The 22,980-nt window shown below is 39.9% G+C and overlaps 1 protein-coding gene across 1 annotated transcript in view; it reads left to right on the top strand.

The window, feature by feature from the left end:
* Positions 1-22,980, top strand: part of SNAPC4 (small nuclear RNA activating complex polypeptide 4) — a 221,792-nt gene that overhangs the window by 193,162 nt on the left and 5,650 nt on the right. The window contains exons 22-23 of the mRNA XM_053695908.1: positions 1,437-3,133; positions 19,996-20,090. Of these exons, the coding sequence (XP_053551883.1) occupies positions 1,437-3,133; positions 19,996-20,085 (1,787 nt within the window). The 3' untranslated portion in view covers positions 20,086-20,090. The remainder of the gene's footprint in view (positions 1-1,436; positions 3,134-19,995; positions 20,091-22,980) is intronic.

Consider the following 22,980-nt stretch of genomic DNA (forward strand, 5'->3'; position numbering starts at 1 on the left):
ATTGTGAGCCTCCTTACTTGGTCTTCCATGCAGATAAGGCTGTCCTTCGCACTGGACTGGGATTTCTACCTAAGATTGTGTCTGATCGCAACATTAATCAAGAAATTGTGGTTCCTTCCTTATGTCCTAAACCACCTTCTTCGAAAGAACGGTTACTTCATAACTTGGATGTGGTTCGAGCCTTGAAATTCTATCTTCCGTCTGCAAAGGATATCAGACAAACTTCAGCTTTGTTCAATGTCTATTCGGGGAAGCGCAAGGGGCAGAAGGCTTCTTCTACTTCCCTATCTTTTTGGCTGAGGAGCTTGATTCGTTTGACTTATGAGACAGCGGGACATAAGCCTCCTCAGAGGATTACGGCTCACTCAACTAGAGCTGTGGCTTCTTCTTGGGCCTTTAAGAATGAGGCCTCTATGGAGCAGATTTGTAAGGCGGCTACCTGGTCCTCCTTACATACTTTTGCAAAGTTTTACAAATTTGACGTTTTTTCCTTCGGCTGAAGCTGCTTTTGGGAGAAAGGTTTAGCAGGCTCTGGTGCCCTCAGAATAGGGTCCGCCTCCTTTTTACCCTCCCATATTTTCATTCAGTGTCCTCTAGAGCTTGGGTATTTGTTTCCCACAAGTAATGAATGAAGCCGTGGACTCTCCTCGTATTAGATTGAAAACATAAATTATGCTTACCTGATAATTTCATTTCCATCATTACAAGGAGAGTCCACGGCTCCCGCCCGGTTCTCTGTTGGGCGGACCTAAATTTATTTTATTTTTTTCTTTTGGCACCTTTTATACCCTAATATTTCTCATACTGTTCCTTGTTCCCAAAGGCAGAATGACTGGGGGATGAGGGGAGTGGGGGAGGTATTTAAACCTTTGGCTGGGGTGTCTTTGCCTCCTCCTGGTGGCCAGGTTCTGTATTCCCACAAGTAATGAATGAAGCCGTGGACTCCCGTTGCAACGATGGAAATGAAATTATCAGGTAAGCATAATTTATATTTTTCTGGACAGTGCTGTGACATCAGAAAGCTTGTGGAATGTTAAATGCAGGCAGGGTTTGCTGCTTGATCACAGTGAGGTGTGGCGGACATGTTAGTTGTAGAAACCTTGTCTATCTGACCTTTGTTAATTGGAGCCCATAATATAATTGAAAAATAATCTCTTCTCTCTATCTCTCTCTTTTTCTCTTTTTTTTTACTCTGTCGCATTCTCACTCTCTCTTTGCCACTCTCCCTTTCCTTTTCACTTTCTTTTTCTATTTTACCACCTTTCTCTCTTTTACCCCGTCTTACTTCTCTCTCTATCTCTCCATCTCTCTCTATTTCTAAATAACTGTATGAAACCTACACAAGGGTTTTATGACAGGGTGTATATACAGTATGACTTTTACATTTATAAAATGTAATATGATTGATGCTGGTTATATTTTTTTTTTGACTGCAGCTAATTTTGTAATGATTGCACCACAGAAGACCCAGAATATTCAGAGACCAGTTATTATTAACACTAGGGACCAAGTAAACGTTCACACTCCCATTCAGAAGCCAAAGACTGTAGCTGAGCTACTACGAGAGAAGAGGATGAGGGAGTCCAAGGCAAAGAAATCTACTGGAAGAATACCAGGCTCTTCTCAGAGAATAATAGTTCTGCAACCGCAATCCAGTGTGCCAAGCTCCCAGAAGCCTTTGGTCATGCCCATTTCATCATTTCCCTTGATACAACTCCCCACAAGTCAGCAAATGTCAACCAAGAACAGACTTCTTCTTAGCAAACCGCCTGGGTCTGGTGACTCTGGGTCTTTAAATGACTCTGGTGCACAGAATGTTAATTTGTTACATCAGGTAAATACTGTGGGTGCTACAAACAATGAAACATTGAGAACTCCAAATAATAACATGCTTACAAATAATAATGTGACAGCTACAAATTCTCAATTCCTTTTCCAGAGTTTACCTGCTAATCCAGGTTCGATAAAATTAATGCCTACAGTGCTAAGTCCTGCCAGGACACCTAATGTACAAAACAGCAATGTCATACCCTTTAGCTGGGTTGTTACCCCTGGTGGTCAGGTTTCAATACCCATACAAGCTTTTCGATTTCCTAATCAGAATCCACAAGTTCCACTGCAAAGCACACAGGGTTCCTCTGTTTCAATTCCCATCTCTGAGAGTGGGACAAAATTAGAACCTACAGTTGAACTATCACCATTGAAAACAAATGCTCTAGATGCCCCCAATGGAAACTGTTCTCCTCTGCTTAAACAATCAGTCTCTTCTAGTAGTTCAGATAATGAAAAGTATTCTACGTCTGTGCTGAGCTCTCCAAATACAGATAAGTTATCAATCTCTTCCTTTGCACTACAAAGCACATTTTCCTCTCCAGCTTCTTCTGCAGTTTTACATTCAAATTCTCTGACATCAACACCTGCCACTTCTTCTGTTGATGCGGAAAGTTGCATCCAGGCTGTTCCAAGCCAGTCTTCTTCACTGGACATCCAACAATACCCTGTAGTTAAAATATCTCAAGTTCTTCCAACGGATCATTCAAGTCTGTCTAACAACGTGTTCAAATTGTGTCAAAATCAGACTCTGTCTTCTAACACGGACCCCACAACCCTGCTCCCCAAAGCTGAGAAGAAAGCTTTAGATTTGAGCTTGGTTTCTTTGGAAGAAGAAGAGAAGGTGAAGGAATGGCTTCAGGGTAACCAAGGTGTTGAAATCAGCCCATTACAGAATAAAATGGGTTACTTGCCACCTTCTGTTTGCAATCTTAAGGCTTTAGGGAGGCTTCTTCTACAAAAGAGAACCTTGGAAGAGAATGCTTTTAAACTTGTGCCATCCATGGAGGATGAAGAGATCAGCCTGTCTAGAAAGCAGGAGATTCTCAATAACCTTGTGGATGAAAAGCTTAAGAATAACACAGCATATCTACTGCTCAAACAACGTTTTCTCTCTGCGTTTACTTTTCCTGCTTTGTTAGCCTCCTTACCAACCAGTAAGGTATTAGTGAAGGTTAAGCGTGAGGACAGCGATGAAGACTCAGACGACTCTGAAGATAGAGACATGTGTGGATTTGACAACATTGATAAGGAGGAAGATTTTATAGAGGCACATTCAGAAGTGCCTGCTGTTTCTAGACAGGTAAGCTAGTGATGAAGGGCGATAAACATAAATAAACTGCTGGATATTTAAAAATTATACTGGCGTATCTGCAAATAAAGTAAGTTAATAAAATATTTGTTATGCTAAAAGAATTATCTTATTAACTATTTCCTGAATAAGCTAAAGCTTGAACCATGTCACTTACAGTTAAAGGGATACTAAACCCCAACTTTCTAATTTACTCCTATTATCATTTTTTCTTCATTCTCTTGCTATCTGTATTAAAAAAACAGAATGTAAAGCTCAGGAGCCAGCCATCTTTGATTCAGAACCTGGGTTACGCTTGCTTATTGGTGGCTAAATGTAGCCACCAATAAGCAAGCGCTATACAGGGTGCTAAACCTGAAATGGGCCGGCTCCTAAGCTTTAGATAACTGCTTTTTAAATAAAGATGGCAAGAGAACGAAGACAAATTTAAAACAGGAGTAAATTACAAAGTTGCTTAAAATTGCTACTCTATCTGAATCAAGAAAATATTTGCATTTAGTGTCCCTTTAATGATTCAATCTGTCTTTAAAAAAACATGGTACTCCAATTTTTTTTTTATCATGGTCATGAAAGAGCAGTAGTTACACATGCAAAAATATTGTCTTTCCATGAATCAAGGTTAAGTAAAATCTGTTCAAATTTAAAGTGAAACTAACAGGACTTGCATTTGACTCTGCTAAACGCAAACAAATATGGAAAATTCCCGCAGAACAAAGCTAATTTAGTCAACTCAGGAACATCCATAAAAATATGAAAACAAAGTATTGTAATACATCTGAAATATTTTTTTAGATGGTACAGAGAAAATATGTGTTTCCTTAATTTCATGGCAAGATAACAGATTTGCACAGTATACTAAAGTGCAAATAGCAGCCATCTGTCATTCTATTTATTGAAATATTTTTTATGTGTACACAAGACAAGAAAAATTGCTATTTTCCAATTATGACCAATATAAATTTGACATTATCTGCGTACCATCTACATTTAAAGTGACGGTAAATACCGCTACAGTAAAGCATCATAAATAATAATTTATACTATGGCAAGTGAAACAGCTATAAAGATGTTATTAATAATTAATTACATTTCTTATATAGTTAAATACATTTTACTGTCTTTTACAATCCTTCCCTCCGCCCCCTAAGCAGCTCTTCTCCATTTCAGTGTAGAGCGATCCCCCCTCTCTACACGTAAGACCCTGAAGCTTGCTGAGATAAACAAAACAAAAATGTCCAGAAACCCTCTCTAAAAGCCCATTAATGCTGCTAACATCTAACTAAAGTCCACCCATATAGCTGTTATAAGGGATAATAATTTATATTCTGGCTTTAAAGTGCATCAGCAAATTATCAAAACATTGAAATAAAGACAAGCAGCTGCACTCACTGTTTGTGATATAACTCATTCCTTGTAGTACCCCCATATTTTAGGTACTTTATAACTCAGTCCTCGCTTCGTCTTAACTAAAGTCTGCTCCACGCTGAGACTTATATCTCGGTTTGGTTGCTAGTTGATGATGTCATGTGTAAGCCAAACAAGCCTTCCCGAGATATAAAACGGAGCTGTGGTAACTTAAACCATGTGTAAATGTATTTGTAAATGATTTCTGAGGAATTAACTGGATCCTGATGCAATCTCCATCACTAACGTAATCCCCTAATTGACTCAAACTCTGGTGAATACACTAAATTCTCTTCTTTATTTAAATCAAAATCAGAATGTGAAACAATTCAATAGGATCACCCAGCCTGTGGGTCCTGATGAATTGTTTTTGTTTTTGAATATATTGACCAACAAAAGCACGTTTATACAGTAGTACAAAATAAAACAAATCATAAGAAAAGTTACTAAACATAATATAATACATAGCAAAATGTCACAAAGTAAAATCAACAAAACGGACATCTTTTATATAAATGTGCTTTAGGATTCATCCCGGGTCTGTTGTTGTGGGTTAAGGATTTGATACTCACAGTAGTTATAACCAATATCCCGTTCATACCTATTGTTGGGGTTTTTCAGTTCTCAGGCTCCCCCCCCCCCCCAGTCTCTCAACTAGGATCGCTAAGATAAATTCTATCGAATGTCTCATGGGATAAAGAATTTGTAGTTGGAATGTTAGCGGGAAAGATATAAGAACCTTATCCCATTTATCTAAGAAATGTTTAACTTTGTTCTCAGGAGGAATTAAAGCATCATATTGCTCCACCGGTATTTGAAATCTAATTTCCATTTAAAAAGATCTGAAACTGGGACTATCCTTATCCTTCCAAGATTTAAGGATTAGAATTGTTTTACGTTCTAATTTTAATTTAAATGAAGAGGAACTTTTACTGTATTCACCGGAGTTTGAGTCAATTAGTGGAAAAGAAGATGAGCTCTTCAACGATTTTCATAAACTTTGCGCATGCGTGTATCCACTTCTCATTAAAAACAATAAGCCGTATGGCAACACTGTTGATTGGATGCCACACGCCACTGACAGAAAAAAATTGATTAGAAAGGGAGGCTGTTGAAGAATGTGACAAGCGGTAGAAGACTTGGTATGTAAAACGCTACTTTAATACATGTATTTTATAAGATGAAAATGTTATTAGCAGTATTTTGTGACGATGATTATGTTTATACAAAGTGATCTGTGCGAGTTTAACATCACTTTAAGTGAAAATCTAGTGTAAAAATAAAAATATTTTATTCATTAGAGCATTTTATTTTTAAACTACTTCACCTTTTCAATGTGTTTAACTCTTTAAAAGAGTTAAGCAAATAGTCAAAGATGCATCTTTGGAAAACCCTAAATCTGCTCCAGATAAGAATACTGCCAGTGATTAGGGCATATGTGTGTATGCCTGCACCTTTTCACCAACTTTTTCTTTCCTCTGGAGTGGTACAGGAGAAGATGTTTGACTGTGAATTTAACCTCTAGTGAAAGAAAAGGATTTGTGTAAAAATAAAATGCTCTATTTTTTTAGACTAGAATGTTCCTTTAACAGTGATCTGTAATATACCTCTGTAAATAACTTGTCGTAAGGCTAAGTTCAGAGACACAACCACAGACGCACGCGAATATAGAAAGTGTAGTTTGCTAGAAGTTAATAGTTTAAACCGTTTGTATGTTTTCTACCGTTCTTTCAGTTTGCAACGTCTCACAAAAAACTCACACAACACAATAAATTCAGTCTGCCAGAACTATGTCTCATGTTCATTAGCATGTGATGAATCTTTGTCAGCTGATCATATTCTACCCATATGTTGTACATATTGTTTAATTATATTTTTGTAATTTAACTGTTTGTTATATTAAATGGAACATTGTTTGGTCTTTGTGCATTAAATTTACCTATTTTCACTTTTGACTTTCATTTTTATTTTTGTGTTGCAAAGAGATTAAGAAATAATAATATTTGTTACTAAATTGGTTTATATTTTTGTTCCATAAAGCTTTGGAAAATTAAACAATACATGCTCGTCAATGCCATATCCGTTTTAGTAACATCTATCGGGCATATTTATCAAGCTCTGAATGGAGCTTGATGCCCCGTGTTTCTGGCGAGCCTGCAGACTCGCCAGAAACAGCAGTTATGAGGCAGCGGTCACAAAGACCGCTGCTCCATAACCTGTCCGCCTGCTCTGAGCAGGCGGACAGACATCGCCGGAAATCAACCCGATTGAGTACGATCGGGTTGATTGACACCCCCCTGCTGGCGGCCCATTGGCCGCTAGTCTGCAGGGGGCGGCGTTGCACCAGCAGCTCTTGTGAGCTGCTGGTGCAATGCTGAATACGGCGAGCATATTGCTCGCAGTATTCAGCGAGGTCTGTCGGACCTGATCCGCACTGTCGGATCAGGTCCGACAGACCTTGATAAATAGAGGCCAATGTATAGGTGTAGGGTGTAGGCCGATAATTGAATTATTTCAATTATTTTCTTCTTTTATTCAAAAAGATAAATGAAATGGACACTAAACCTTCCAATATTGTTACATTTTAGCTTATTTAGCCAAAAAGAAAAGAACAGTTTTTGTTTAAAAGAGATAAGAAACCCAAAATTGTTCTTTCATGATTCAGATAGCACATTTAAAACAACTTAATAATTTACTTCTATTATAATTGTTTCTTTGTTCTCTTGCTATCTTTTGTTGCAAAGCAAGGATGTATGCTTAGGAGCTGGATCATTTCTGGAGCACTTTTGCAAGAATGCTATCCATTTACAAGAGCACTAGTGGGCAGCACTATTTCCTGCCATGTAGTGATCCAGATGCCTATCTAGGTATCTCTTCAACAAAGAATATCATGGGAAAGAAGCAAATTTGATAAAAGAAGTAAATTGGGGGGGGGAGGTTGTATGTTCTGTCTGATTTACAAAATAAATGTTTTGGGTTCCATATCCTTTTAAAATAGGATAAATTAGGGATTTTAAGATAAGGGAAAACAAAAATGTAAGATCGCTCCCAAACCACATATCCACAGGCGTGATTACATACTGGGTTGTCATAAGGGACAGTTAAGCAAGACAGCTAGGTGATCAGACTGCAATGAAAAAAGGTGTTAGCCACTTGTGGAGATTTGTAATATGTAGGCATAGGTTGATTTCCATGTAGCTATGAGGCATCATGTTATGTAAAGAATCTGTTCTTCTATTAACCATTAAAGTAGTATAGCCTGGGAGATGTTCTGGGGATAATATGTATTTGCTGTGTACTAATGTGTGCTGTTATATAGTGAGGTACATTAAATCTATGTGGCTAATTAGTAAATCCCGCAAATTGAATTGCAGAGTGAGTTTGTTCTGCAATGTGCAATATAAAGAAAGAACATTTGAAATTTAAATTAACACAACAGGAAATTAAGTAATGTTAAAAGTAAAAGAAACGTTTGAGGTCCAAATAAACAATTCGAACATTAAATGATTACGTTATATGATAACTTTTAAGGATTAACCCCCACTGTCTAGCTCTTTTTTTATAGGCATTTGGTTGGAGTTGAGGTATAAACATTTCCAACGTGATGTTTTTGTAGCATGGAATCTCTCATTTATATTGAGATCATACTGGGGTGTCAACAATTCTCATGTTAGCCTCTGCTTGCAGCTTTGGCGTGATAGTGGAAGAACCGATCAGTACCTTGTGTCCAAGATAATTGGCTTTACACAGCCGGTCTCCCGCCTGCCCATACCCGGTTGTGAAAGTCCAGTCCTCTAAGGTAGCTAGAACAAATGTCCCAGAAGTCATTGCTAGGTTAGTTCCTGTGATTGCCCTCAAGTTAGGTGATACAGGCTTCCATCTCACAGCCCCCGGTGAGCAAGGGGGTTCTGAAAAAACATGCAGCTCTATAATGGGAGCAGGCTGTGACAAATTCACGGCATCTTCTAATCTCCCTGTGAATACTATCTCTGAGATCATTGTAGTGACCAGAGGGTCTAGGGCCTTAGAGACATGTGTCAGCAGTTTGTACGCTTTGCGATGACGAAGTGATGATCCTCGGTTCCATGCTGTCGGAGTGAGCTGTGGGGTACCCTTTTACATGTAAGTTCTACCATGCCAGCTGAGTGGGCAGACGGCAATTTAACTGCATCTGTGTAGTCGGTATTTGGATCACGCCGTTCTTCCTCGTATGTTGCACTGTGTTGCTCACAATTCCCTTCACGCACATGCTGGGTTGGTAGTTCAGCAGCTTCTAGCACTGAACCAGGCCATCATTTTTGCATGATTCTCATACATATAGCCTCCAGTCTGGCGAATCTTTTGTCTGTGGTCAGTTGCTCCATAGCTTCTGATATGTCCGCCATTTTCGTGACGCCCTCTCGGCCCAATGCCATCAATCTGGAAGCCACTCTTTAGAAAGAGGGATTGGGGCGGTCTATGATTTCAGATGTTGAGGATGGTTAGGAGCGGCTGATGTATAGAAGATTCAGTATGTCAGGTTTTATCTGACTGCACTGTTTACCCGGGGGGAGATGTTATCTAGTAGTAGGCCGCTGCCTTAGGTCCGATCTGCGATACCGGTGTCATAAAAACAGCAAAGATATATAGAGATAAAGTCACTAGTAGTGAGGATGGGATTTCTTTGTATAAGTCTTTCTGTTAAGGTACAATAATCAGCAGATTATTGGGTATTCTACTAGAGCTCTCAGAAGATGCGTCTTATCCAGAACACTGCACGGACACGCCCCCAAGTGTTTACTTTTAACTTTTAAAAAACAAAATCTTTAACCTGAAGCTATTTGGAAAAAGAGCTATGAATAAATGTTCTGCAATATTGACCATCTGTTCCTTTTAAATGGACAGTGTTTGACCCATATTGTAACCTCTGTTTATTTATAATGTGCCTCATAGCCTTGTAATGTTTATGAGAATCAGCATCTGTTACATTCGGTGACTTTGAATCATATATCTCATGGAAGTATATTGCAACATAAGTCTGTGGGGTAGATTTATCAAGCAGCGGATGCTGCAATCTACCCCCGAAGTTTCAGGTCTGCCTGATACTTAAAGTGAAGGTAAAGTTACCTCGCTATGAAACTGTAATAATATTTGTTGCCCAAAACAAATATGATTTTCATTCATAATTTTTTTTTTATCAGTTATCGCTGTTTGTACTCACTTTTTCTTTGTCCGCAAATTAAACCCGATTTTTTTTCCCCCTGGGTTGGTAAAGTTTTTTTAAGAGCCTATTGAAAATCTGGCCGTTAGGCGGCCGTCAATCAACGGCATCCGCCTCCCTGATGTGCACATGCGCTAAGATTTATTTCTTCAGCTCGGAATCCACACACGCTCCCGTTTCACACTTACCTAGTAGTATTACTATGGAATTCCAATAGTACGTAATATGCTTGCTACAGACTCAAGCGCATTGGAAAAATGAGTAGCCGATTATCGCATGCGCAGTAGGGAGAGAATTGCTGATTTGCACATCGGAGGATCGTAAACGCGCTTTGGAGACACAACGTCACTCACTAGAAAATAAGGAAATAGCGGTTGGGAAGAGTCAAGATCGCAGCGGTAGGGAATTATAAATATGTTTTATTTCAGAAATATAAACAGATTTGGTGGAAAAGTTAGCGATTAGCGTATTTAAGTATAGAATTATTAATTAGTGTATTCAACATGTTCAAACTTTACCTTCACTTTAAGTTAAGAAACAGCGGGTCGAACTTAGTCGCCACCTCTTAGATGACGAACAGCAATTGGGATGATTGACACGATTGGGATGATTGACACCCCTGCTAGCGGCACTAGCACAAGAAATGCTTGTGCAATGATAAATGCCGACAGCGTATGTCGGGTGGACATGTCCGCTCGACATTTGATAAATCTACCCCTGTGAATCAACATTTGAATGCCACATTTTGTTCCTTCATGCAAGTCTCATATGTTTTTCGTGATTTCAACTTCTATAGTGATCAATAAATAGACGACAAGAATAATATGAACAAGAAAACTTAATCTATGGGACCTTCCTTTAATTTTCATGGCACATTGCAGGAAATTAATCTGTAAGGATGACTTTCTTGCTAGTAATAATATTAACTGGAATATTTTCATATATCAAGAATGTTCCTGTATTTAAAGTGAAGGTCAATTTTGATGAATTAGTTCCCAGTTTTTAATAATCCTATTAAAAACAAGGGCACTTTAATTAATCAAAATTGTCATTTCACTCGTTTTCTTCAAAAACTTACCTTCTAATCCTGGCAGCCGCTCCAGCACTTCCTCCACCCGTTGCAAGCCATCTTCGCGAGTCCAAAATAACGAATCCGGCTTCCTCCAATCACAGCGTTGCATCAGGCCAAGATTCCCCGGGGGGAAGCCGTGATTGGAGGAAGCCGGGTTAGTCATTTCTGACGTCTGTAGAGGCTTCCGACGGCCGGGGGAATCGCTGGAGCGGCTGCCAGGATTAAAAGGTAAGTTTTTGAAGAACAAGTGAAATGTCAATTTTGGTGAATTAAAGTTACTTTGTTTTTAATAGGATTATTAAAAACCGGGCACTAATTCATCAAAATTGACCTTCACTTTAAAACAACAACTATTCTGGGAGGGGGGGGGGTTATCACAAGAAAGAAGTCATTATTATGTTTTATATATATATATATATATATATATATATATATATATATATATATAAAACATAATAATGACGTACAGTCAGAAGAGTAATAAAACGATGACAAGATGGGGTTTCATAGTAAAAATAATTAACAAATAACAAGCAAATTGTTACAATGTGGTTCACGTTTCCTGTTAATTCAACATTGAGGAAGAAGTCTATTTTTCCCATTTCGATGTAGTGTGGTTTTGGTTTGTCCAAATCTTAACTAAAGAAAGGGGTAGGGCTTCCATATTTTTGAATTAGGTTGTCTGAAGATCACTGAAGAGTGCATAAAGGAAGAAGACAATATAAAATGTTATTCCCTGTCTCTTCTTTCCGACGTACCCTGAAATTTGTGTCTTGTGTAAGGAGAACAGGATCATTTTGAAAAACTGATTGTTGTTATTCCTGAAAGATACAGAAAAAATATCTCCCAGCTAACACCACAATGAACTGCTGGCATTATTAATGTATCATAAATACTTATCAGGTAAGGGATCTTCAATTACAGCAGGATTATCTAAAAAGGACAACCTCTATTTGTAGCAGATGCTAACATATCAAAAACTAATCTGTGCAAAGCTGCAGTATGGGGCTTGCTGCATACTTTCATGAAACAATCCAATATGAACTTGTATCAATATCAGATGGTACTTTAATAAAAAGTGGAAAAAATTGGAAGCAGTATACAGGAACAAGCTGTATTTCCAGATCTACATAGCAACCTGATATCAGCAACAATATCCACGGCATACTGTATTAAAAGGAAAATAATCAAAGTCCTATTTAAAAACTAAAGTTGTATCTTTGGCCAAAAAAAAGAAACAAAACAGAAAATCATTAAACATAAAAAGTTTGTGTTATAGGCAGTTTAACTATACATGCTGATGACGATATATATCACGTAAAGCTTTCTTATGTTGCCTGACACCAAAATTAAAAGTGGTGCCTATATAAACCCTTCCTGTTCAAAGCTTCAGTGCAGAAAATAAAGAATTTAGTTCATGTTATGGGGAAATGTGTGTGTGTGTGATTATCTAATCTTAGTATCGTAGTGTAATAAATTAGACGTTAAAATACGATGCAATGTTGCTACTTATGCAATGTTGAAATGAGCCAAGAAGGATAAATTATTAAAGGTAATAAGAATGAAACATTTAGAGAATTAAAGGGACAGTCAAGTATAAATTAAACTTTCATTATTCAGATAGGACTTTTAATTTTAATTGACTTTCCAATTTACTTTTATCATCAAATTTGCTTTTTTCTCTTGGTATTCTTAGTTTAAACTAAACATAGGTAGGCTCATATGCTAATTTCTAAGCCTTTGAGGGCTGCCTCTTATCACATGCTTTTAAGACAAAGAGACAGAAAGTACACGTGGGCCATATAGATAACACTGTGTTCAGGCACAGAAAGTTATTTAAGATCTAGCACAATACAATGCTAAATTTAAGACAATAGATAATAAACAGTCACAGTCATGTGATCAGGGGGCTGGAAGAAGGTTCCTAGATACAAGGTAATCACAAAGGTAAAAAGTACATTAATATAACTGTGTTGGTTATGCAACACTGGGGAATGAGTAATAAAGGGATTATCTATCTTTTAAAACAATAACAATTCTATGGTTGACTGTCCCTTTAAGTGTACTAGGCCAGATTACAAGTGGCCCTCACAAACACCGCTGGAAGTAAACTTTTACCGTGTGTGGCATAGCATGTATATTACAAGTTGAAAGTAAATTGTATGTGTGTGCGAGCAAAAACAAAATTCCAATTACTAGTGGGATATTCAACTTCTGACCAGCAGGAGAAGGCAAAGAGCACCCCAGCAAAGCTGTTAAGTGTAATTTCCCTTACCCATAATCCCCAGTCATTCAGCCGAAGGAAAATGTAAAAAGAAGAAACACAAGGGTGAAAAAGGTGCCTGAGGTTTACTCAAAAAAAACTGCCAAATTATAATTAAAAAAGAAGGCAAGGTCGTGGATTCTCCATGTCCGTAAAGAAAGAAATTTATCAGGTAAGCATACATTTTGTTTTGTTGTCTATGACATGGAGAGTCCACAACGTCATTCCAGTTACTAGTGGGAACCAATACCCAAGCGAGAGTAAACAGAATGAACAGGGAGGGAAAACAAGGCAGGAGAACCTAAACAGAAGGCCCCACCGCTTGAAGAACCTTTCTCCCAAAAGAGGCCTCAGCCAAGGCAAAAGTAATACATTTGTAGAATTTGCAAAGGAATGCAAAGAGAACCATGTTGCTGCCTTGCAAATCTGTTCCACAGAAGCTTCATTTTTGAAAATCCAAGATGAGGAGACAGCCCTAGAGGAATGAGCCGTAATTCCCCCAGGAGGCTGCTGTCCAGCAGTCTCATAAGCAAAGTGAATCATACTTCTTAACCAGAGGAAAAGAGAAGTAGAAGTGGCATTTTGACCCTTACGCTTTCTAGAGAAAACAACAAACAGGGCAGAAGATTGGAAAAAATCTTTAGTAGCTAGAAATATTTTTTTTTGGAGTATGCACAACATCCAAGTTATGCAAAAGATGTTCCTTAGGAAAAGAAGGATTAGGACAAAAAGAAGAAACAGCAATATCCTAATTAAAGTTTCGATCCGACACTACCCTAGGAAGAAACCCCAATTTAATACAAAGGACCGCCTTAGCTGCATGAAAAATAAGATACGGGGAATCACACTGCAGAGCTGAAAGCTCAGAAACTTTGCGAGCGGAAGAAATAGCAAGGAGAAACAAAGCTTCCAAGATAACAAAGTTATAACAACATGCATCGGCTCGAACAGAGCCTGCTCCAAAACTTTAAGAACTAGGATAAGGCTCCAAGGAGGAGCAACAGGCTTAAACATAGGCCTGATTCTGACCAGGGCCTAAACAAAATCTAGAACATCTGGTATTCTACAGAGCAGAAATCTGACCCTTTAGAGTACTGACTGACAAACCCTTCTCCAGGCCATCCTGAAGAAAAGAAAAATTCGGGGAATCTTCACCCGACTCCGAAAAAAACCTATAGCTTCACACCAAAAAAGGTAGTTACACCATATCTTGTGGAAAATCATACGGGTAACAGGATTACGAGCCTGAAGCATAGAATCAATGACTGCCTCCAAAAAACTGCATCTAGCAGCTTTAGAGAATCTAGATTTGGAAGGAGGAATGGATTGTGAATTAGAAGGTTCTTCTTCAGAGGTAACCTCCAAGGTGGAAGAAATAACATCTCCACCAGATCCTGCGAGCCAGGTAGGAGCTATTAGAATCACAGACGTCCTCTCCTGCTTGATACAAACAATAACTCGTGGAAGGAGAGCAAACGGAGGAAAAAGGTATGCTAGCTGAAAACCCAAGGGACCGCCAGAGTATCAGGGCGGTCTGAGGATCTCTAGACCTAGAACCGTACTTTGAAAGCTTGGCGTTATGACGAGACGCCATCAGATCCAACTCTGAAACCCCCCACATGAGGGTTATCCTGGAGAACAATTCCAAATGGAGAGCCCACTCCCGGGATGAAAAGTCTGTCTGCTCAGAAAATCTGCCTCCCAATTGTCCACTCCTGGAATGTGGATGGCAGATAGAAGACAATTGTGAGCTTCCGCCCACTGCAGGATGCGAGTCGCCTCCTTCATGGCCAAGGAACTCCGAGTTCCTCCCTGGTGGTTGATGTAAGCCCCTGAGGTGATGTTGTCCGACTGAAATCTGATAAACCAGACTAAAGATAATTGAGGCAAAGCTGTCAAGGCATTGAATATGGCTCTCAATTCAAAGATGTTTATGGGAAGAGAAGACTCTTCCCGAGACCACAGGCCCTGATCCTTCAGAGAACCCCAAACAGGTCCCCAGCCTATCAGGTTGGCGTCCGTAGTCACAATCACCCAGGAAGGTCTCAGAAAGCAAGTGCCCCGAGACAGATGTTCCTGTAAAATCCACCACGAGAGAGTCTCTTGTTAGGAGATCCATATTTATCCTCTGTGATAAATCTGAATTGTCTCCGTTCCATTGACGGAATTTTCAAAGCTTCAGCGCTCACAGATGGAACCAAGCAAATGGAATGATGTCCATGGAAGCCTTCATCAGACCAATTACCTCCATTCCTTGAGCCACTGATGGACGAAAAGCAGACTGGAAGGAAAGGCAGGAAGCAAGAAGATTTGGATTTTCTGATTTCAGTCAGAAAAATCTTCATGGACAAGGAATCTATTTTTGTCCTTAGGAAACACACTTAGAAGATAGAACTAGAGAACTCTTATCCAGATTCACCTTCCACCCATGGGAACGTAGAAAAAACAGCTTCTCAGTATGAGATTTTGCTAGTTGAAAAGATGACGCCTGAACCAAGATGACATCTGGATAAGGCGCCACAGCAATTCCCTGGGATCTGATCACTGCCAATAGGACTCCCAGGACCCTTGTGAATATTATGGAAGATTCAGCAAATGCAAACGGAAGGGCAATAAACTGGAAATGCATGTCCAGAAAAAGCAAACCTTAGAAACGGGAAATGATCCCTGTGAATGGAAACATGTAAATACGTGTCCTTCAGGTCTATGGTCGTCATGAAATGACCTTCCTGGACCAATAGAAGAATGGAACAAATAGTTTCCATCTTGAAGGACGGAACCCTGAGGAACTTGTTTAGACACTTTTAGGTCCAGGATGGGGAAAAAATTCCCTCCTTTTTGGGAACAACAAATAGATCCTAGACCTTGATTCTTTAGAGGGACTGGTACAATAACTCCCAGGGAGGATAGGTCCTAAACGCAATTTAAGAAGGCCTCCCTCTTTAACTGGATAGAGGATAGTCTTGACAGGAGGAATCTGCCCTTTAGAGGGTAAGACTTGAATCCTATTCTGTAACCCTGGGATACTATGTCCACAGCCCATGGACCTAGGACATTGCATATCCAAGCCTGCCGAAAAAGAGACAGCCCACCCCCATCTCATCCAAACTCGGATCGGGGACGGACCCTTCATGCTGATTTTGAGTCAGCCGAAGGCTTTTAGATTTGTTTTCCCTTGTTCCAGGGCTGACTGGATTTAAAAGTGGACCTTGATTAGTCTGGAAGAGGTTAGGAGGACTTCCATCCCTTAAAGTTGCAAAAGGAATGACAATTAGAAGTCTGTCGATCCCTAGGTCTATTCTTCTCGTCCTGAGGTAGGAAGATCCCTTTCCACCCGTAAACTCAGAAATGATTTCCCCAAGATCAGGCCCAAACAGAGTTTATCCTTATAAGGTAAAGCCAAAAGCTTGCGAAGATTTTAACCACAGAGCTCTGCGGGCTAGCAGTGAAACTAGACATTTTAACTCCCAGTCTAATCTCCTGAACACTTCTGCAGACGTGTACATAATACTTATTACACTGCGTGAAAACAAAAATACTCCTTACTCAGTGTGTACAAAATACACATTGTACTGAGTGAACATAATATTCAGTACTCAGTGTGTATATAATACTGATTATACTGAGATTACAAAATACTCATTACACTGGGAGTACATAGTACTCATTACACTGAATGTACATAATAATCATTACACTGAGTACATAAAATTCATTATACTGTGTGTACATAATACATCATTACACTGTGTGTACACAATGAGAACATAACACTTAATATACTGTGTTTACATAACCCATTACACTTTAATGTGTGTAAAGAGCTCTAACGTCACTGACGTTCTTCGACGTACTAGTCCTCACTGACAGCCCACGAGTTTTGCGCAGATCTCAGTTGCATCCAGCCTGGATGTTCTTTGGACTCACTGACCTGGGAGTATCTACACACACGCTTGCATGTGACATTGTGTGGTACATACCTGCTGCTGCATGTGACATTGTGTGGTACATACCTGCTGCCTGCATGTGACATTGTGTGGTACATACCTGCTGCTGCATGTGACATTGTGTGGTACATACCTGCTGCTGCATGTGACATTGTGTGGTACATACCTGCTGCTGCATGTGACATTGTCTGGTACATACCTGCTGCTGCATGTGACATTGTGTGGTACATACCTGCTGCTTGCATGTGACATTGTGTGGTACATACCTGCTGCTGCATGTGACATTGTGTGGTACATACCTGCTGCTGCATGGGACATTGTGTGGTACATACCTGCTGCTGCATGTGACATTGTGTGGTACATACCTGCTGCCTGCATGTGACATTGTGTGGTACATACCTGCTGCTGCATGTGACATTGTGTGGTACATACCTGCTGCTGCATGTGACATTGTGTGGTACATACCTGCTGCTGCATGTGACATTGTGTGGTACATACCTGCTGCTGCATGTGACATTGTCTGGTACATACCTGCTGCTGCATGTGACATTGTGTGGTACATACCTGCTGCTGCATGTGACATTGTGTGGTAAATACCTGCTGCCTGCATGTGACATTGTGTGGTAAATACCTGCTGCTGCATGTGACATTGTGTGGTACATACCTGCTGCCTGCATGTGACATTGTGTGGTACATACCTGCTGCCTGCATGTGACATTGTGTGGTACATACCTGCTGCCTGCATGTGACATTGTGTGGTACACACCTGCTGCTGCATGTGACATTGTGTGGTACATACCTGCTGCCTGCATGTGACATTGTGTGGTACATACCTGCTGCTGCATGTGACATTGTGTGGTACATACCTGCTGCCTGCATGTGACATTGTGTGGTACATACCTGCTGCTGCATGTGACATTGTGTGGTACATACCTGCTGCTGCATGTGACATTGTGTGGTACATACCTGCTGCCTGCATGTGACATTGTGTGGTACATACCTGCTGCTGCATGTGACATTGTGTGGTACATACCTGCTGCCTGCATGTGACATTGTGTGGTACATACCTGCTGCTGCATGTGACATTGTGTGGTACATACCTGCTGCTGCATGTGACATTGTGTGGTACATACCTGCTGCTGCATGTGACATTGTGTGGTACATACCTGCTGCTGCATGTGACATTGTGTGGTACATACCTGCTGCTGCATGTGACATTGTGTGGTACATACCTGCTACCTGCATGTGACATTGTGTGGTACATACCTGCTGCCTGCATGTGACATTGTGTGGTACATACCTGCTGCCTGCATGTGACATTGTGTGGTACATACCTGCTGCCTGCATGTGACATTGTGTGGTACATACCTGCTGCCTGCATGTGACATTGTGTGGTACATACCTGCTGCTGCATGTGGCATTGTGTGGTACATACCTGCTGCTGCATGTGACATTGTGTGGTACATACCTGCTGCTGCATGTGACATTGTGTGGTACATACCTGCTGCTGCATGTGACATTGTGTGGTACATACCTGCTGCCTGCATGTGACATTGTGTGGTACATACCTGCTGCTGCATGTGACATTGTGTGGTACATACCTGCTGCTGCATGTGACATTGTGTGGTACATACCTGCTGCCTGCTTGTGACATTGTGTGGTACATACCTGCTGCCTGCTTGTGACATTGTGTGGTACATACCTGCTGCTGCATGTGACATTGTGTGGTACATACCTGCTGCTTTTTATTAAGTTATTGCAGTGGGGGGATGGCGGTTGAGAGGTACATATTGCGCATGTGTTAAGTGTTTTTGTTAATACTTCATGCGAGCAATTTGTTGATACTTCGTGCGGGTGGTTTGTTAATACTTTGTACTAACGGTTTGTTGATACTTTGTGCTGCCGGTTTGTTAATACTTCGTATGGGCGGATAGGTGTTTTTGTTAATACTTTGTGCAGGCGGTTTGTTAATACTTCGTGCAGGCGGTTTGTTAATACTTTGTGCGGGCGTGTCACATATGTAATCTTGCCCCAGTTGAATTAGTTTTGGCTGCGCGCACAACTGGCGACGGACGCGGTGCAAACGCAATTATAGCATAGATAGGAAATGTAAACAGACTTGTTGAGTCTATAGTTATCTACTGTCAAATCTATGTTTCTATGGTAGTTAACATAAAAAAACAAAAAATGCTCAGCTAGATTTCTGGTGTGACAGCTAGGCCCTTTGAGTTCCAGAAATGCTAGAGATATACATAGTGGTCATTCTTCGCAAGACTTATGTCTAGTTATTTTGAAAGTCTCGTAATCACCGCCATTTCTGAGGGAATTAAATGTCAGACAGTGCAATAATAAATAACTGCTGACTTTTTTGTTTTCTTTAGTGTAAACCTTTAGTTAAAAGATCACTTCCTGATACTTGCTGCAGACACACCAATGCCCTTTTCAGAGCAATCCTTAGAGTAAGTTTAGTTAGCCTTTTTTTGGGGGGGTGGGGGGTTACTTGTAGGTTGGATTGTATTTTTTTTAGGGCAACGCCCCACAAAAAGCCCTTCTATGGGTTATAGTTTAGTTTTTTGTTTACATTAGTGTTTTTTAAAGGGGGCTTTAGATTTAGATAAGGCATAACTGTTTTTGTGCAGGGGGGGGGGGGCACTTCTGGGCTCTTTATATACACGCATACTGCAGTATACTCTATATATTCATGGGTATCTGAGGGGTGGGCAAGGGAGGAAATGCTTTAGCATAAGCACTAAACTGAGCCACCATATTTAATATCATGTGCAGCTCGTGTGTACAACTCTCCTATTTTACAGTTTGCCCCTGACGTTATTATACTCAGGCACTTAATTGTTTTACTCTCGCCTTGGAAAAATGTAAAATGTAATGCTACATAAAAAGATCCTAATGCCAACCCAGTTGCCCTATTTCCAGAGGAGCTGTAGTATAAGCGTCTTATTTGTGTCATAGGAAACTTTGCACAATGAAGACCAACAAACTAAGACGATCCATCAGAGAACAGCTATCAAGAGACAGACCCGTTCTAGCAAGCAGATATAACGACGGTATGGGATATTCCTCCTCTTTACAATATTATTAGCACATCAAAATACTTGTTTGCGAAGCTAGCTTGCCTTAGTTCTTAAATATATTCATATATTATTAGATTATTTTGAATATATATATATATTATATTAAATACTGTATATTAATAATATATTATAAAGGAACCTTAATACAATAAACAGACTGCTTTAGATACATTTGTATAGTTTGTGTTTCATTCAGTTAAAGTCTTGTACACAAAAAAATAATTGTGCAGAAATTATAACAAGATAACAAGATAAATGGATATGAAACCTAATTTTTTTTTCTAGCATGATTCAATTAACACATTTTCTTTTTAATGACACGATGAGTCCATGGATCATCTAATTACTATTGGGATATTCACCTCCTGGCCAGCAGGGGGCAACAAAGAGCCCCACAGCAAAGCTGTTAAATATCACCTCCCTTCTATCCAACCCCAGTTTCTTTTTAAATAGGCACCTCAGCAAAGCTATTGCTGAGGTGTAGAGGCTATTTGAGGTGTTATTAAGACGTTTCTATTACTCAATATCTTGTAAAATAAAGCAGTTTCATTTTTGTATTTGTTCAAAGAATTAAGCAGTTTTGTTTTTGCATTGCATCAAAAATAAAGCACTTTCATTTTGAAATTTAAAGAAACAGTAACTTTTTTTCTTTATTTAATTTTTCATAATTTAATTATTTATATTTATTCTGTTAAAATGGACCAAGACTCTGTTACAGATTACAGATGTCCTTTATGTTTGAATTCTAATATTGAACCACCAATTCCTTTTTGCTCCTCATGTGTCGAGAGAACATTAAATCTTAAGGATAGATTTTTTGAGCCTATATTGTCTAAGACGGATGCTGTCCAGGAGTCTTCGGACAATGTGCAAGATATGCCGCATTTTTCTCCTCAGGTGTCCCAAATTTTAGTACCCATTAATTCAGTGCCCTGCACTTCCTCTCAAGCTCCGACTGGGGTCTCCTTGCAAGACATTGCTTCCCTTATATCTTCTGCAGTTTCTGATGCCTTTTCTGCTTTTCCCATGCTACAGGGAAAGCGCAAGAGAAAGTCTAAAGAATCAGTGCGTAAGGTATCTGACTCGTCGTGGCTATTCCGAATGTTTCCTCTCATAAATCTGATGAGGAGGACTTTTCGGTAGCATCTGAGGGTGAAATCTCAGATTCTGACAGTGTAATTCCTTCCTCTGATGCTGAAGTTGTATCCTTCAGGTTTAAGCTGGAACACCTCTGTTTACTACTCAAGGAGGCTTTGGCTACTCTGGACGACTCTGACTCTACTGTCATTGTCAACCCTAAAAAGTCTAGTAAACTTAACAAGTATTATGATTTACCTTCCATGCTGGAATTTTTTCCCATTCCAGATCGGGCTTCAGAAATTATTGTTAAGGAATGGGAGAAGCCAGGTCTTCCTTTTTCTCCTTCTCCTATTTTTAAGAAGATGTTTTCCATTGACTCTATCAAGGAGTCTTGGCAAACGGTCCTCAAGGTGGAAGGGGCAATTTCCACTTTAGCTAAGAGAACTACTATTCCCATAGAGGATAGCTGTTCTTTTAAGGACCCTATGGATAAGAAACTGGAAGGTTTTCTTAAGAAAATGTATGTTCACCAGGGTTTACAATGGCAACCTGTGGTGTGTATTGCTACTGTTTCTAGCGCGGCGGCGGCATACTGGTTTGATACGTTGTCTGATTTCTTTCAAACAGACATTCCGCTTGAAGAGATCCAGGACAGGATCAGGGCTCTTAAATTGGCCAATTATTTCATTTCTGATGCTTCCCTTCAAGTTATCAAGTTGGGAGCAAAGATTTCTAGTTTTGCCATTCTGGCTCGAAGAGCTTTATGGCTGAAATCTTGGTCTGCAGATGTGTCGTCTAAGTCTAAGCTTTTGTCTATTCCTTACAAGGGTAAGACCTTGTTTGGCACAGCTTTGGCTGAGATTGTTTCTGACATTACAGGAGGAAAGGGTCATTTCCTTTCTCAGGATAAGAAATCTAAGCAGAAGGGACGTCAGAGTAATTTTCTTTCCTTTCAAAACTTCAAGGGTAAACCTTCCTCTCCCTCTACAAAACAGGATCAGTCCAAACCTTTCTGGAGACCCAACCAATCTTGGAATAATGGTAAACAATCCAAGAAGCCTGCTAATGATTCAAAGTCAGCATGAAGGACCTGATCTTGTGGGAGGCAGACATACCATTTTCACTCAGGCTTGGGTTCGGGATGTTCAGGATCCTTGAGCGATAGACATTGTGTCCCAGGGATACAAACTAGAATTCAAGACATTTCCCCCCAGGGGCAGATTCCTTCTCTCAAGATTATCTGTAGACCAGATAAAGAGAGGCGATCTTACGTTGTGTTTGGGATCTATCCGAAATGGGAGTGATAGTTCCTGTTCCAGTACAGGAGCAGGGTCTTGGATTTTACTCCAATCTGTTTGTGGTTCCCAAGAAAGAGGGAACCTTCAGACCAATCTTGGATCTCAAGAGTCTAAACAAATTCCTCAGAGAACCGTCCTTCAAAATGGAAACTATTAGTTCAGGAGGGTCTATTTATGACAACAGTAGATTTAAAGGATGCGTACCTTCATGTTTCCATCCACAGGGATCATCACAAGTTTATGAGATTTGCTTTTCTCCACAAACACTTCCAGTTTGTGGCTCTTCCTTTCGGACTAACTACAGCTCCCAGAATTTTTTCTAAGGTTCTGGGATCTCAGTTGGCAGTACTCCAGTTACAGGGTATTGTAGTGGTGCCTTATCTGGACGACATTCTGGTTCAGGCCCAGTCTTTTCATCTAGCAAGCTCCCACATGGAGATGCTTGTATCCTTCCTGCGCTTTCACGGTTGGAAGGTGAATCTGGA

This window comes from Bombina bombina, chromosome 12 (genome assembly GCF_027579735.1).
Source record: "Bombina bombina isolate aBomBom1 chromosome 12, aBomBom1.pri, whole genome shotgun sequence".
NCBI classification, from domain to species: domain Eukaryota; kingdom Metazoa; phylum Chordata; class Amphibia; order Anura; family Bombinatoridae; genus Bombina; species Bombina bombina.